General features: G+C 43.5%; 1 protein-coding gene across 1 annotated transcript in view; it reads right to left on the bottom strand.

The window, feature by feature from the left end:
- Window positions 1-7,563: 7,563 nt before the first annotated feature.
- Window positions 7,564-15,162, bottom strand: part of hip1 (huntingtin interacting protein 1) — a 44,878-nt gene continuing 37,279 nt past the window's right edge. Inside the window, exons 22-31 of the mRNA XM_080844420.1 lie at window positions 14,653-14,789; window positions 13,428-13,538; window positions 13,255-13,313; window positions 12,865-12,958; window positions 12,451-12,551; window positions 11,724-11,829; window positions 11,260-11,383; window positions 10,899-10,960; window positions 10,141-10,258; window positions 7,564-9,673 (exon numbers count right to left, since the gene is read on the bottom strand). Coding sequence (XP_080700546.1) covers window positions 9,663-9,673; window positions 10,141-10,258; window positions 10,899-10,960; window positions 11,260-11,383; window positions 11,724-11,829; window positions 12,451-12,551; window positions 12,865-12,958; window positions 13,255-13,313; window positions 13,428-13,538; window positions 14,653-14,789 — 923 coding nt within the window. The 3' untranslated portion in view covers window positions 7,564-9,662. The remainder of the gene's footprint in view (window positions 9,674-10,140; window positions 10,259-10,898; window positions 10,961-11,259; window positions 11,384-11,723; window positions 11,830-12,450; window positions 12,552-12,864; window positions 12,959-13,254; window positions 13,314-13,427; window positions 13,539-14,652; window positions 14,790-15,162) is intronic.

Genomic DNA, 15,162 nt, shown 5'->3' with positions numbered 1-15,162 from the left:
GATAAAAAATCGCATTGTTTGCTTTTGTAAATGACAGATGATAATATATAAATATATATATGTATATTCACATTATATATATAAAGCATCAGAATTTATGTTGATTGACCTCTGTGTTAAATGAAATGTAAATAGCGATATGTAATGTCTGTATTATTTATGATTATTATTTAAGCATATGCCATGCTTTCTGTGTCAGATCCCCTCACTGGGTGTATGATATTTGCTACTTTTTTACTCTTTGAAAAATGTTTCAATTTTAGTGTCTTTTGTAAAGGACGAGGAGATGTTGACAGTACAATTGGAACCTCATCAAATAAAAACAGACCCAAATACATCTTGATTTTCTGCATTTGTTCAACTGGGTAGGCTAACAGAATAGATAGCCATTGCCAATAATACATTGTATAACTGCAGCTAACTTATTTGACAGATACATGTCTCACATTAATGTTTTTTCGAAAACATTATACAACTATGGTGCATGTTTTTTAATCAACAACATTATATAATTCTGATGCATGTTTACAAAGCCAAATGTCAACAGGGCAAATCAACAGAGAAGAATGCCGCTAGCACCCTGAACAGTCTAGCCACCACAGACATTGGCAGGCTCTGCGTGTGTGTGTATGTGTGTGTGTGTGTGTGTGTGTGTGTGTGAGTGCATGATGTTTGTGTGAGAGAGTGTCTGTATCTTGATAAAACCATTTGTCCACATTATGGGCCACAACTGGTGGTTTGATGATGATAACAGAAAACAGCCTGAGGCACTAAAGATTCTCCCCCGTCTCCCAGTCGGAGAGGTCTTATCTCTGGGACGGCTACGGCATATGGCCTTCTGTTGATGCAGACACTCTGTGGAGGTGACTCATGGCCAGTCTGCGCGGATGCAGTTGTCTGTGAGAAGACAACACCTCGCTACCCTAGAATAATAATGTTCTATCTGACATTTTTGTCAAAATTGAGTTATTTACATATTCCTATTTCTGCCATATTGTATTTTATGAAAAAAAAATTCAAAACTTCACAGGCCACAAATTTTGTGCAATTTCCACCATATTCCCTACAGGTTATCGTCAGACCAAGCCTCTAACATGATGAAATAAAGTAAGTATGAAGCCCAGATTGACAAAAAGTATATACCAAAACAATTATTGAAATACTGTATAAAAAGTGATATGGCGTTTGTCCATCACAGCCAATAGAAAAAGGCAGGAAAACAGGAAGTGAGGTCAAATCTCAGCAACACTTTGATGTATCAAAACTGAACTTGGTACATGGACTCAAAATTGTCATTTGACCTTTAGGAGGTAAAATAAGCAAAAATGCATTTGGGCTATTAACTGTTGATGTTCTTGCCTTAAAAATTGTTAATAATAATAATTGTCTAGTAATACCGTGAGAGGTCCTAAGGCCAGGAGACATGGAGCCATAATTGATTCGGATGCCATATTGGATTGTATCAAAAAGTTTTAAAATTCTTCCCAGACCACCCAACCATCAGATGGGTTTTTGATTTTCAAAACAGTTTGTCTGATTCAGCCAATCAAAATCATAAGATCATATTTCACCAAACTTGGCATTTGAACTCTTAAATTCCAATAAATGCACCTTTTGACCACTGGGGGAGCTGCAATAAGCAAAACTGCATTTTTCCCTAATACCTTTTGATGTATTGGCCTGGTTGTAATGTCTGGTGATTTCTTGGACAGGACATGACAACCTATCACATCTACCAAATGTATGTGTTTTCAGCGGCAACAACCTTGTTGAATCTTCACCAGATTTGTCACAGATGATCTTCAGACAAAGCCTCCGGAAAATTATCAGGCAGATTCGCTTATTATTATATATTTTCTTTGGTCAATTGACATGAAACTTGCTGTGAGTGCTTACAGCATGCCCTTGAGATAATGACGTCAAGTTTCTATTAAAACTTTGGGCTGCTTGGCCCCCTCATGCTGCTTGCAGCTATACAGTATTTCAATAATTGTTTTGGTATATACTTTTTGTCAATCTGGGCTTCATACTTACTTTATTTCATCATGTTAGAAAATAATATTCTTTCTATGAATTAATATAAACAATGCTGGTCTAAAGCGATAGCTGGATTATGAAGAGACACCAGTAATCTGATGTGTTTCTGGAGATTTACTGTACAGATAAGTCAAGTGAGCAGACAGAAAAAAAATAACATGTTTGATGAATATAAATTTGCTACCTCCTCTGATATTTTTTTTTCGGGGAGCTAACAACCCCCCATCCCCCCCCCCACTGTCTGCAGCCACACATGACTCTGTTTGCACTTAGGGCCTTGGTCTCCTAGCAACTGGGCATCTGTCTCACCCAGCAGCAGTGGAGGTGGCAGTGTATGAGAAGAGGCTGGTGGCATTTGGTGTTTGGGTCTGGGACACACACACACACACAAACACATACACTCAATCCCATTCACTCTCTCCTCACATACACACACCCCCTCCATCGTCTCTCTCCTTGTGTTCACTGCCTTTTGGAAAGAACAGAAAAAGGCAACATGTAGACTAGGTCTGTCAGTGCTATTAGACAGTGATGAGACAGAGAACATTGTATGGAAATTGGGTTGGTTTAGCCTGATTACTTCAGTTTCTTCTCCCTGCATTGCATTGTCGCCCCCTCAGGTCACGACCTCAACTGACTCACAGGGCATGCCAGTTCACAGTTACATCTCCAGGCGAGCATCACTACCGCCTGAACATGAAGGGGTCCACAAACCACCCACATCTAAGGACAAGGAAAGGTTTTTATTAACATTTTAGAGCTTGCCATCTACATCTACCAATATTAAGTTAGTTTCAGGGTGAATTTGATAGAGTCAGGAGGGTTAAAAACCAACTACTAGAATTCAAAGTCAGTGTTGAGTATTTATACATTTTCTCCCCTAGTTTGTCCTAGAGACTAGTCGAATTAGACAAAGATGAAAGCATTCCGTTTCCATCCTCAGGAGGATTCCTAAGGGAGTCTTATTTTAGCCACATTGACTTACCTCACATCTGTCTACCCATTCCAGGAGGACTCATGCAGCAGCAGGGGAAAAAAAGTGCATGCCAGGCAAAAAAAAGAAAAGCTGTCGGTCGGAGAGCCCAACAACAAAACAAATATCAAAGGCCTCTATACAGGCCCTGAGGTTTTGGATGGTTTATTGTTCTATGGCAGACGGCCTCATCCACCCATTTCCCCTAAACAGAGAACACATTCATGAGGTTCGCCCCCTTATGAAACCAAATTTCTGTATCTGTGTTTCCCCCAGTGGTGGAAAGTGGAACCGCAACTCAGACACAGACCTACGCGCTGGAAACGGCGGTGAAATGAAGCAAGCCCAGAATGGTAGATGCTAAAAATAGAGATGAGACACTCTCGCTAAAGCTAGTGAAGCACCCCTCCTACGACGGAATAGGGCAAAACGCTGGCACTAAATCAACGAAACAGCACCACAGGCTTCGTTGCCAGAACACGGTGTGTCAGAAAATGGCCTACCTACGGAATTAAACTCCTGCAAGGGCAGCTGTGAAATACAGTTTAATCAATGAGACGTTTTAATTTGTCTGTCAGGCGTGCTGGCCTCTTAAATCTCGGGCATTCAGTTCTCCTCAGGAAAAGATGGAGAAAGGTTCAGGGCAGGCACCCCTGGTCGACATTTCTCTTACTGTGAATATCTAAGAAAGCAAAAGATTACCTGATTTCCTAAAGGCATAAAGTTAAAGATGACAAATGTATTTATTATTAAAAGCAACATTCCCTTTTTATTTCTATATTTTACAGTTTCAAAATAAAAAAGGAAAAGGTTCTGAAGGCTTAGTAATACCCCTTTGGCAAGTATCACTCACCGCTTGTAAACACTTTTTGTTGTCAGGTAAGTAAGGGTGCAGGAAAGGTTTTCTTTTGATGATTTTTCCAAGAAGATCATATTTATGTGGTTGTCACGGCACAGTAGAACACCACCACATCAGACTCTGCTTAAACGTCCTAACTAAATAGTCTTGCAGTAAAACAGGATTTTGATTTGCCTTTCTAGCAATCCTACTAGCAATTCTTTCTGAAAGTTCGCTTGGTCTTTCAGTCCTCAACTTGGCCTCCCTCATTCCTGTTAACTGCCATTTTTGTATAACATTACAAACTGAAGAAACGGCTACCTACAAATGCTTTGCCATCTTCTAATGGCCTTCTCCTGCTTTGTGGGCATCAATTATTTTTTATTTTAACAGTGCTAGGCAGCGGCTCAGAGGAACCCATGGCTGGTAATTGTTGGGACAAGGTTTGAGGAGTCAGAGTATTTATAACGCTTTGAAATTTGCATCACCTGGCCTTTCCTAACATGACTATGAACAAGCCATAGCATAGCCACAACAAGCTCATTGAGGTCTGAGAACTTTTGCATGGTGCTCCTTTTCTTTTTTCACTCTAAAATTGTGCAAAACAAAAATAACACACTTATCTTGGTTAAAATGTTGAAAAGTATGTTTCATCATTAACTTTATCCTGATAACGATCCCCTGTATGGGAAATTGGGGTGGGGGGGGGAGTGAATGAAAAGCTCTTCAACTTTCTCAGCATCTATGGCTGAGCACCCTTGATTTAGATTTAGACATTTCATTAAAAGAAGCAATAAGTAGTTTTTGTCTTGTAGCTCCCCCTAGCCACCCATTGGCTTTCCTCTTTTATGACAAACTAGTGAGTCAACAACTTTGCTAACACAGTCAAGAAAAGATGGCTAGTTTTTTAATCAAACTTGTATCCAAATGTGCCTTTCAGCTCTCGCCAACGAGTAAAAGCTGTTCCGATAGTGACTGTCACTACACAATCCTAGTCGCGCATGCTCAGACACAAAGGACCGGGCGGCTCCAGAAATCTTACAGAGCGCAGTATTTTCCTTACAGACCCCCGATGGCAATGGCGGAGAGGCCATTCTCCATATTAAAAGTAATTGTAGTGGCACAATTTTTTTCAAGCTGTTATTTTAAGGTAAAAAAAGTTACATATTGTTACTTTAATCTTATATGTTAATTATACCCTAGAATTCACAAACTGTGAAATCAGAACATGGCGATAGTGGGTCAGGAGATAGAGGAGTTGGTCAGCAATCGAAAGGTTGCCAATTCAATCCTGACTTCTCATGTTGAAGGGTCACGGGTTCAGTGTCAAGCAAGACACTGAACCCCCAACCTCTCCCGATGTGCAGGTTGGCACCTTGCAGTAGAAAGTAGCCTCTGCCATCAGGGTATGAATGGGTAATTGTCTGAGGCATTCATCTATTAAGTGCTTTGAGGTTAAAAAAATACAAATTTAAGCTCATTTGTCAGTAATTGATATAATAATTACAACACTCTCGTGAAAGTTGTGGGGAAAAAAACGCTTACAGCGAGATTTTCTTTCCAGCAGGATACAAAAACACTACTCACAGCTTGGCACCTGACAACTAGCCAATAGCCTATACAGGACACTTGAGCAACGCACGTGTCGGGCAGTATGTAGGCCAAGCTGATCTGAGGTGAGTGACTTGAAACCCAACAACAAACCGCGTAAAACCATCCAGCCAATTCTGGTCTTACTGAGGTCACATTTCCAAAGTGGTGTTCAGCTATCACCCAAACCCAACACTTTGCTCTTTAAACAAAGGATGCAGGGGTCTCTACCCATCTTAATTACCTCATGTATTAATGCCAGTGCAACACAGATCGCTTTGATTAGTTTGGTAAGTGGAGGCTTACCTTACAGGATACACACCAACAGAGGTGAAAAGTGCATGTTAGGACACCTCTACGTTTCAGCATTTGCCGCATGCTCCAGATGTTGACCAATTTGTGTTTTATCAAACATTCCAAGCCACATTTGTATTTAATGTTGGCTAAACTACGGCTCACGCTCACAACCGTGACTTGTGGGAAATCTCTGGCAGAAATACTGATTTAGTGGCCAAATTCCTCAGCAGATGCAATGATAATCATATTTCCACCCTGGATTAGGGATTCCATAATCTCTGCACTTGTTTCAGATTATACATGGGTGATATACCCCAGCAAATCTATTTATATCTTATTTGAGTGAGTTTTATGTGATTGTGGACTGTGTTCAGTGTCACTATTTTACAAGCCCAGGAAGATAATGTATGCCAGTAGCGAACTAAATAGGTGTTCATTTGCGGCCACTGCAATCTAAAATGTGACCACATTAATACATTAACAAAACAAAGTAATGTGCATAATATACGTAAAGATTAAAGAAGTTCCCTTAAGGCGTTACATTGCTTATTTCAGTTTATTTTGTGAAGGCAGTCATTTAAAATGTTGCTGGTTGACTGGGGTTAAATGTTCAGGCTCAAATACTGACCTCTGCTGGTGCAACGTAAAAATGCAGGTTGATGCACATTCACCAAAATTAAAAGGTACCCAGGGATACACCGGAATGCACCATTTGGCCCTGGTCTTACGTAAGATTTAGTCTTATGTAATACATGTTAAAAAGGTTGTTTCATATTATGGCATCAAACCATTCCTCTACCTTAATCCTTCTTTGCTAGTCCAAAATGTGACCGATTCATTGTGCTGAGCAATCCTGTGCATTTAAATATCTAGTTTCATAACTCATGTAAGGGCTGAATCACAGATCGACCTGCACTCTCAACACTGCAGTCAGGAATATCACAGAGTTAAAGACATTTCATTAATGACTTGAAATATTTATTTAAAAACTGAAAAAATTAAACAAACCCACACATAGTTTTTTTTAGTATATCATATAAAGACACATTTGAAATTGTTATTTGAGTATTTTGTAATTCTCTTGATTTCTTGACTAACTGAGAGGCAGTTGAGAGGCTGGCTGAGCTGGTCTAAAGATGAACCAAAGGTCTAAAAATGACAGATTAAAAACATGTGAGGTGACCAAACACAGAAAATCAGAATTAAATACCCAGTGTCACAACAACTTCACAAAACGACCAAAGCAGTGCATAAAACACGGAGAGGGCATGTGGACACAGAAAGACAGAGCTTTGAAAGAGCTCACTCATCGCTCAACACTTGGTTTCACTCATTCACTCTCACACACACACACACACACACACACACACACACACACACACACCCTGGTGGAGACTATGCATGAATACGCATTGACTCAGACATGTGTTCACACACAGACACACACACACACACACACACACACACACACACAGACACAGACACAGACACAGACACAGACACACACACACTAGTGAAACTCATGGTTCTAGCTTAAGTTTAAGAATGCTAATGAACCCCTTCCCTGTCCTGTGTGGTTCGAGGGATGCCTGGCTGAGGTAATCATGGCCCTGGTGGTTGGCTGGCAAACGCTTAAGTATTTCCAAAATGGCTGGAGTTGTGTTGTGCTGACAGACAGTGACGGTCTAAAGGCTGTTTGGCCCTGAAAAAAAATTGCTTCAACAGTGACCAGCTCAATATTCTGAATGAGCAAGGAGAATGGAAGATACATTAGTCTGCCCCCCCCCCCCCCCCCCCCCGCCCCCGCCCCCCATTCCCCTTCGCTTGTAAAAGGTCCCTCCTTGTCAATATGGTTTTGAGGAATATACAAGTCAGATTGGAAGCTCAGAGGTAAACCAAAGCAAATTAAACTAAATACCAAAAGATGGAAGATTGGCCCACCTGCCTATGCACCTCTGCTACAATACTGAGTTAAAGCTTTTTTTGTTTTTAAATAAAAAGGGGATGAAGTTTGAAAGCATGTGGTGTCTACTGCTCAGTTACAACTTCTACTCAACACTGAAGTATTAAAGTATGTGAAATGTTGACCTTTATCACACTGGAAGGCACAAATGTATGTTCTCTATTCAGTTATGGAGTGTGTGTGATGGTGTGTCTGTGTCTGTGTGCGAGTGAATGGAGGCAAAAGTAGAGGTCTGGAGAAGACAGATGCCAGCTCTTTCTTTCTCTCTCGCATTCAATTAAAAGAATCTTCCTCTTTACTGAATCCAAAACTATTACCTCAGGCCCTCAGGATAGTGTTCAGAGTGTTTGTGCCTGTATGCATCAAAAGTCCTCCACTTTACGCACCACACTATGAATTCAGTCTATTTCCTATTAACAGTCTCAAATGTACCAGTTCTCTCTTGTATCTAAGGCAGTCTGTCTGTGACACTGTGTATGACCCAGTTCTACGCACAACACTGGGAGAGGGAAAAGGAGTCGACAACAAAACAGTCATATCTAGCTCAGTCATGGACTTTAACTTCAGAGTTACACACAAATGCATGTGAGCTCGCGTCTGCCAGACTGGGGCAATGAGTCTCTAATGGTTAGAGCAGCCTACACCTTCCACAGTCGCGTCAGGAGGGTTAAAGAACCACCCTTTCCATCGACAAAACAACAAAAGCCACCCAGATATCTGTCTGTAAAGTTATAGCCTGGCATGTATCATGTTCTGATGTGAAGTTAGTTTTGAAGTCAATCGTTGCACACACAGATGTACTACAAAAGTGAGAGAGAGAGAAAGGGAAGAGAGTGAGAGAGAGCGAGAGAGCAGAGAAAGAGACAGAGAGAGAGAGAGAGAGACAGGCAGAATGAGACTAGGAGGCTTGGTGTCAGATAATTCATCAGATCATATCGGATCAGATCAGAGACAGGTGGTCACTTGTGGGCCACCTGTGTGTGTTGTGTGTGTGGATGTGTCCAACACATTGGCTCCTATCTCTCTATAGAGTCCAGAGTCCAGAGCAAGGCCACTGTTGTGTGGAAGCAGGTGTGGTTCACTGTGCAGGAACTGGATCAGGAAGGCTTAATGGTTCAGCCCAGAACAGAACAGAAATCTCCAGCGGTTAGAGAGTCCAATGTGTCTCCAAAACCCCGTCCCCTCATTCCTTTTTTGGGGGGGGTCCAGTCATGGAGACGCAGAGACAGACACCAGGTGACGGTGACCGACCGCTACTGTTTGAGAAGCACTGGTTTGTGGTATCCGTAATGGAGGATCAGTCACGGCACGGTGTAGACTTGACCCCTGTGTTGTGTGCCAAACAGTCAACGCTGAAGGAGGTGAATCTGTGCTTGGGGTTGAAGGGGCAGCAGGGGGGGGGAGAGGGGTCAAGGTGCAGGGGTCAGGGGTCAGGGGGTTGTGCCTGGGTGGGAGCTGGATGGGGACCGAACGGCAACCCCACCTCCAAACGCATATTAGGGGGACAAGTCAGGAGAAAGCAATCAATCCTTAAATAAATACATGTAGTTATCGGCGAGCCTGCGGTCTCTGCTTACAAGTCCTGTGGCCCCCCGGATGGGAAGAGCGCTCCATCTTGTTGCTGTTTGTGCCGTCTACTTTACTATCCTCATGGAAGCCTCCCCTCTCCCCAGCAGCAGCAGGGCCAGAAGGGTTTGTTTAATAAAAATTAAAAAAGCACCTTTTTATTTGGCTTCACTTTGCGATGACAGCATGAAAATAAAGATGAGAGGAGAGTAGAAGAAGACGTCTTGAGTTACATGTGTGAATGCAGGAGCAGGGGAGAGTGACTGAGAAAGAGAGAGAGAGAGCGGGGGAGAGAGAGAGAGGAGGGGGGAGGAAGAGAGAGAGAGGAGGGAAGGAGAAGAGAAGAGAAGAGAGGAGAGAGGCCCAGCCTTGCAAAAGCTGCTGTTGTGTGGCAAGTCTCAGCCTGTTCCTGTTGGGAGGGAGAAGGAGGAAAGATTAAAACATTAAGATAGCGATGAGCACACCATGTACTGTACATTACTAATCTCACCAGAATGGCATCAAACACACACACCTGGGGATTCAATTGAGAGTGTTTGTGGATGTATGTCTGTGTGTGTGTGTGCATGCATGTGTGTGTGTGCATCTATATGTGTGTGTGTGCATGTATATGTGTGTGTGTGCATATATGTGTGTGTGTGCGTGTGTGTGCATATATGTGTGTGTGTGCGTGTGTGTGCATATATGTGTGTGTGTGTGTGTGTGTGGGTGTGCATGTGTGTGTGTGTGTGTGCGCATATATGTGTGTGTGTGTGTGTGTGTGTGCATGCATGTGTGTGCATGTATGTGTGTGTGTGTGCATGTATGTGTGTGTGTGTGTGCATGTATGTGTGCTTGTGCATGTATGTGTGTGTGTGTGTATGTTTGTTGACCTACCCTCTTCCTGTTCTCCCCAGCCCTCTGCTACCCCAGCGAGCTCGTAGTGTTTCTTCCTCAGCTCTCCCAGTCGCTCCCTCTCCTTCTGCAGGCGCGTCTCTAACTCCAGGACCAGCACCTGGTCACCACAAACACAGACTGAGCTTGAAGTAGGGCTGAACCATTAATTGCATTTGCGAATAAATCGCGATATGGTAAAACGCGTTTTTCTAACCGCAACGTCCGTGATTACAATGTGGGAAATAATATTTTACACTAAATGTATCTAATATTGTGTTGGTCATATTTAAATCATTCAGTACGTTTTGTTGGAAAAAATAGAGGATAAAATGAAAAAAATCGCAATCCCAATATTTTGGGGAAAAATCACAATTAGATTATTTTCCCAAATTGTTAAGCCCTAGCTTGAAGCATAGATACTCACAAAAACAGACTGAGCTTGAAGCATAGATACGCACAAAAACAGACTGAGCATGAAGCATAGATACTCACAAAAACAGACTGAGCTGGAAGCATAGATACTCACAAAAACAGACTGAGCTTGAAGCATAGATACTCACAAAAACAGACTGAGCATGAAGCATAGATACTCACAAAAACAGACTGAGCTGGAAGCATAGATACTCACAAAAACAGACTGAGCTTGAAGCATAGATACTCACAAAAACAGACTGAGCTTGAAGCGTAAATACTAAAAAAAAAACAGACACACTGTTTGTTTCAATCCCAATACACACATCCCAAAGCACATAACACACCTGTGCGTCCATCTCCTGTCTCTTGATCTGAGTTAGAGTCATACTGGAGAAGTCCATGGTGTCTGCAGAGGAGTGAACAAAGGCGGTCAATTACACAAATACACACACACACAAAGAGAGAGAGAGAGAGAGAGAGAGAGAGAGAGAGAGAGAGAGAGAGAGAGAGAGAGAGAGAGAGAGAGAGAGAGAGAGAGTCTGGGGAGCGCCTGACATTCTGCTTTCAAGAGCAGTGGTTAAAATTTTGAATGTGGGCAATATGGCGACAGATCCCCGTTATTACATCACCCTTCTCTCCACATGAATATGCGTGGCCATCTATCATTGAGACACAGACAGAAACACACAGAAACACACAACTTACCAGTCTCTTCAATCTGAGATTTGCCGGACTTGGTTGATGCTACGACACCAGCGGTAGCTTGGGTAACTCCTCTGGAAGCTTGCTGTAGCCGAGCTAGGTTAGGACTGCCCTTGTCTGCCTTCACCTATGTGTTTTTGTGTGTGTGTGTGTGTGTGTGTGTGTGTGTGTGTGTGTACACACAATATTAAGTGTGGGAAGAGAGAAGGACAGAAGCAGAGAGAGATAAGAGTGAGAGAGAGTGACATACTGGTCCCACTTGATGTCATATCTTTAAATACAACCAGCATAAGACAGTACCTTTAAACTACACAATGTTCAATGGGATCAAATTGTTTTAGTCACAGAGCTTTACATCCCAAAGTCTCATCAGTGTTACAGGCACTTCATTATTTAAGAACACACATACAAGCTCTCTTTCACACAGTCTTTAATAATGCATGAGCGTGTGTGTGTTCGTGCTGTACCTTGGACGCTGCCACGAGCTGGGCCGTGCTGGCTGCGATCTCGTGTGAACACACCATCAGCTCCTCAAACTTGCCTTTGCCCTGCACCACCAGGTCAGCCGCATCCCTGCAGAGACAGACGCGAGGTGGTGACCATAAACACACAAGGGGGGCGACAGTGGTACATGAGGTAGAGAAGTTGTTTAGTAACCAGAAGGTTACTAGTTCGATTCCCTGTTGAAAGTGTCCTTGGGCAAGACACTTAACCCCTAATTGCTCCTGATGTGCAGTGTGTCATCAGCGTAAATGTAAAAAATGTGTATACATCCTTGTCAGTCGCTTTGGATAAAAGCGTCTGCTAAATGTAAAAATGTAACACAACACAGCGGCTGACATCACGCCATTCAGGAGGAGTAAGGTCAAGATAATAGCGCACTGATGTAAGAATAATTGCCATTGCAAGCGATCACAGCACAAACCAGAGAAGCCATAATATGATATTTTTAACTTGTATCTTCTTACACGGCACACATAACATTTAGTTCATATATCACATATTTATATCGCTTACATCACTCCATTCAGGGGGAGTAAATACCACATAACTGCACGTCGATGTAAAAAAAATAAAGGATATCTGTAAAATCACATCATATCATAATCATATTTTTCTTTTGTCCTCCATCTAACCCCCTCACAAAGTAACACCTCAGGAGTCCACACACCCCCAAACATCCAGAGCACTTACACCAGCACAGTGGCTCCCCAGCCCACGGCCTTGGAGGCGGACATCAGGCCCTCTGTCCAGCGGGAGTTCTTGGCGTAGAACTCCTTCATGGACGCCGCTCCCTGCGGAGGCAAGAGCAGCTAAAGTCAGTCAGCTGTGTAAACCAGCTCCCTCACACAGTCAGCGCGAGGACACACAAACGCTGGAGGACGACATCCCAGCGAACACACACACACACACACACACACACACACACACACACACACACACACACACACACACAACACGTGCCAAAACAAACAAGGCTTCTACCCCAGACGACACAGACGACTCTGGCACCGGCTCAACGGCGCCGTCCGTTCCAGAGTCGTCTGCTCTGGGAGTAGCTGGCCATCTGTCAGCCCATTAGCGGGTTTATTGGATGCTTTCGCTCACCCGGCCACTCTCCACGATGTCACTCTGAAGGTCTTTGGAGGACAGCACCAGCACTTTAATGGCTGCCATGAGGTCTGTGCAGGAGGCCAGAATCCTGCAGAGGGCGCCAGAGAGACAGCAGAAAAGACATATTACACGCAGCTCCACCACTCGCCACCGGGTGGTCAGAGGTTTCAGATTGGGCTGGGACTTCCTGGTATTTTTGTGCATCTGGATTTGCTCTGGCTTTGAGTGGAATCAGCTGCCTCAGTTCACACAGCACAGTAGAACGTTCTAGCACTACTAGAACTACTCCAGTCCTGAGAGTGTGGAAGTGAGCGAGTCCACCCTTACAATTCAAAGACTCTGGTTTAGATTTAAAAAGAAAATCTGATGTAAGGAGACACTAACCTTTCGTTGACCTCCATTTTGATTCCAGTGTCAACAGCTCGGGACTTGTTAAGCATTTCCTGATTGAAAGATATTGTTTATTTAAACAACTTGCTCCACTAACAAACCAAAAAAAACTGAGATTTTGTAGCATTTGTAAATAAAATAACAGTCTCAATATTTTGTACACGCACCTCTATCCTGGCTGCAGCTGACTCCACTGCCTCTGATGCGGACGCCATCTCCTGCTCCACCATTTCTCCCAGCTCCCCTTGCTTCAGCTCCAGACCACGCGGGCGCAGCTTCTACTCCGAGGCATACACAGCAACCATGGGGGAGAAGGAGAGAGAGAAGAGACAGCATTCATGAGAAAGAGAGAAAGAGAGAGAGAGAGAGCAAAGACACAGCAGGAGAGAGAGAGAGAGCAAAGAGATATCACAGGAGACAGGAACATAGGAAGAGAAAAACAGATAGAGTGCTATTTACATGAACAGAGAGAGAACAAATTCTCCATAGCCACTTTAGTTAATTATATTTTAACGAATCAGGCCTGTTACTGTTAGCCTGGTGACACCAGCCTACGTATTTCCGCCTGAATTGATTTCAAGCTCATACTCAGTCTGGCCCAACCCCATTGACAATCGTCTCCAGAACTCAAAATTTTGCAGGACCAATCAGCGAACAGTTCAGAGCTGTGACGCAAAACTCGCCTTGGAGGAAAAGACACGAAAAGCTATCGGAAAAGTTGTCTCAACTCTCGAGAACATCAGAAAATTAAAAGGAGAACAAGAGTATTTTCTTGTAAGTTTTATGATTGGAAAGGACGTCGTAGCTCTTCTCCCAACTGGCTTTGGGAAGAGTTTAATCTACCGAATGCTTACTAAACGTTGCTGATTGGTTAAGGGAACTCCAATGATTTTAAACCTCAAGATAAGCACCCGCCCATCTCGGAAACCAAAATGCATTGGGTTGGCCCAGACTGAAAGACGGAATGAAATGGAGTCACAGGCTGGTAATGGCCAGGCTATGTTACTGTTGCAGTAATGATGAAATGTGATGTAATGAGTTTGTACTCATGTTATGGGCCTCTGTGGTGGGCCTGTCCTTGTCAGAGTGTATGTTGTGAGCATGAGTGTGAATGTGTGCGTGTGTTTGTGTGGCTTTGTGTATGTGTGTGAGAGAGAATGTGTGAGTGTGTGTGTGTGTGTGTGAATGTGTAAATGTGTGTGTGTGTGTGTGTGTCTGTGAATGTGTGTGTGTGAGAGAGAATGTGTGTGTGTGTGTGTGTGTGTGTGTGTGTGTGTGAATTAATGTTTAAATGTGTGTGTGTGTGTGTGTGTGTGTGTGTGAATGTGTGTGTGTGTGTGTGTGTGTGTGGGTGTGTGTGTGTGTGTGTTAATGTGTGTGTGTGTGCCTCACCTCGGCGGTGGCCTTGATTCCCTCCAGCACCTCCTTCAGCTTGCTGCTGTCTGCCGTGGCCAGAGTGTCCCGATCCCGCAGCTGGACCAGCAGAGCCAGGGCCTCCGCCCCGCACGCCTTCACACTGCTGGACAGCTCTACAGGCAGAGACATGAGATTAAAACACACACACACACCCACCCACACACACACTCTACAGGCAGAGACACCAGATTAACACACACACACTCACACACACACTCTACAGGCAGAGACACTGCTGGACAGCACTAAAGGCAGAGACACGAGATTAACACACACACACACACACACACACACTCACACAGGCAGAGACACTGCTGGACAGCACTAAAGGCAGAGACACGAGATTAACACACACACACACACACACACACTCTACAGGCAGAGACTCGAGATTAACACACACACACACACACACACACACACACACACACACACACACACACACACACTCACACTCACACTCACACTCACACTCACACTCTACAG

The sequence above is a fragment of the Sprattus sprattus genome (genome assembly GCF_963457725.1).
Source record: "Sprattus sprattus genome assembly, chromosome: 9".
Lineage (NCBI taxonomy): Eukaryota > Metazoa > Chordata > Actinopteri > Clupeiformes > Clupeidae > Sprattus > Sprattus sprattus.
This window is presented reverse-complemented; position numbering and strand designations above follow the sequence as displayed.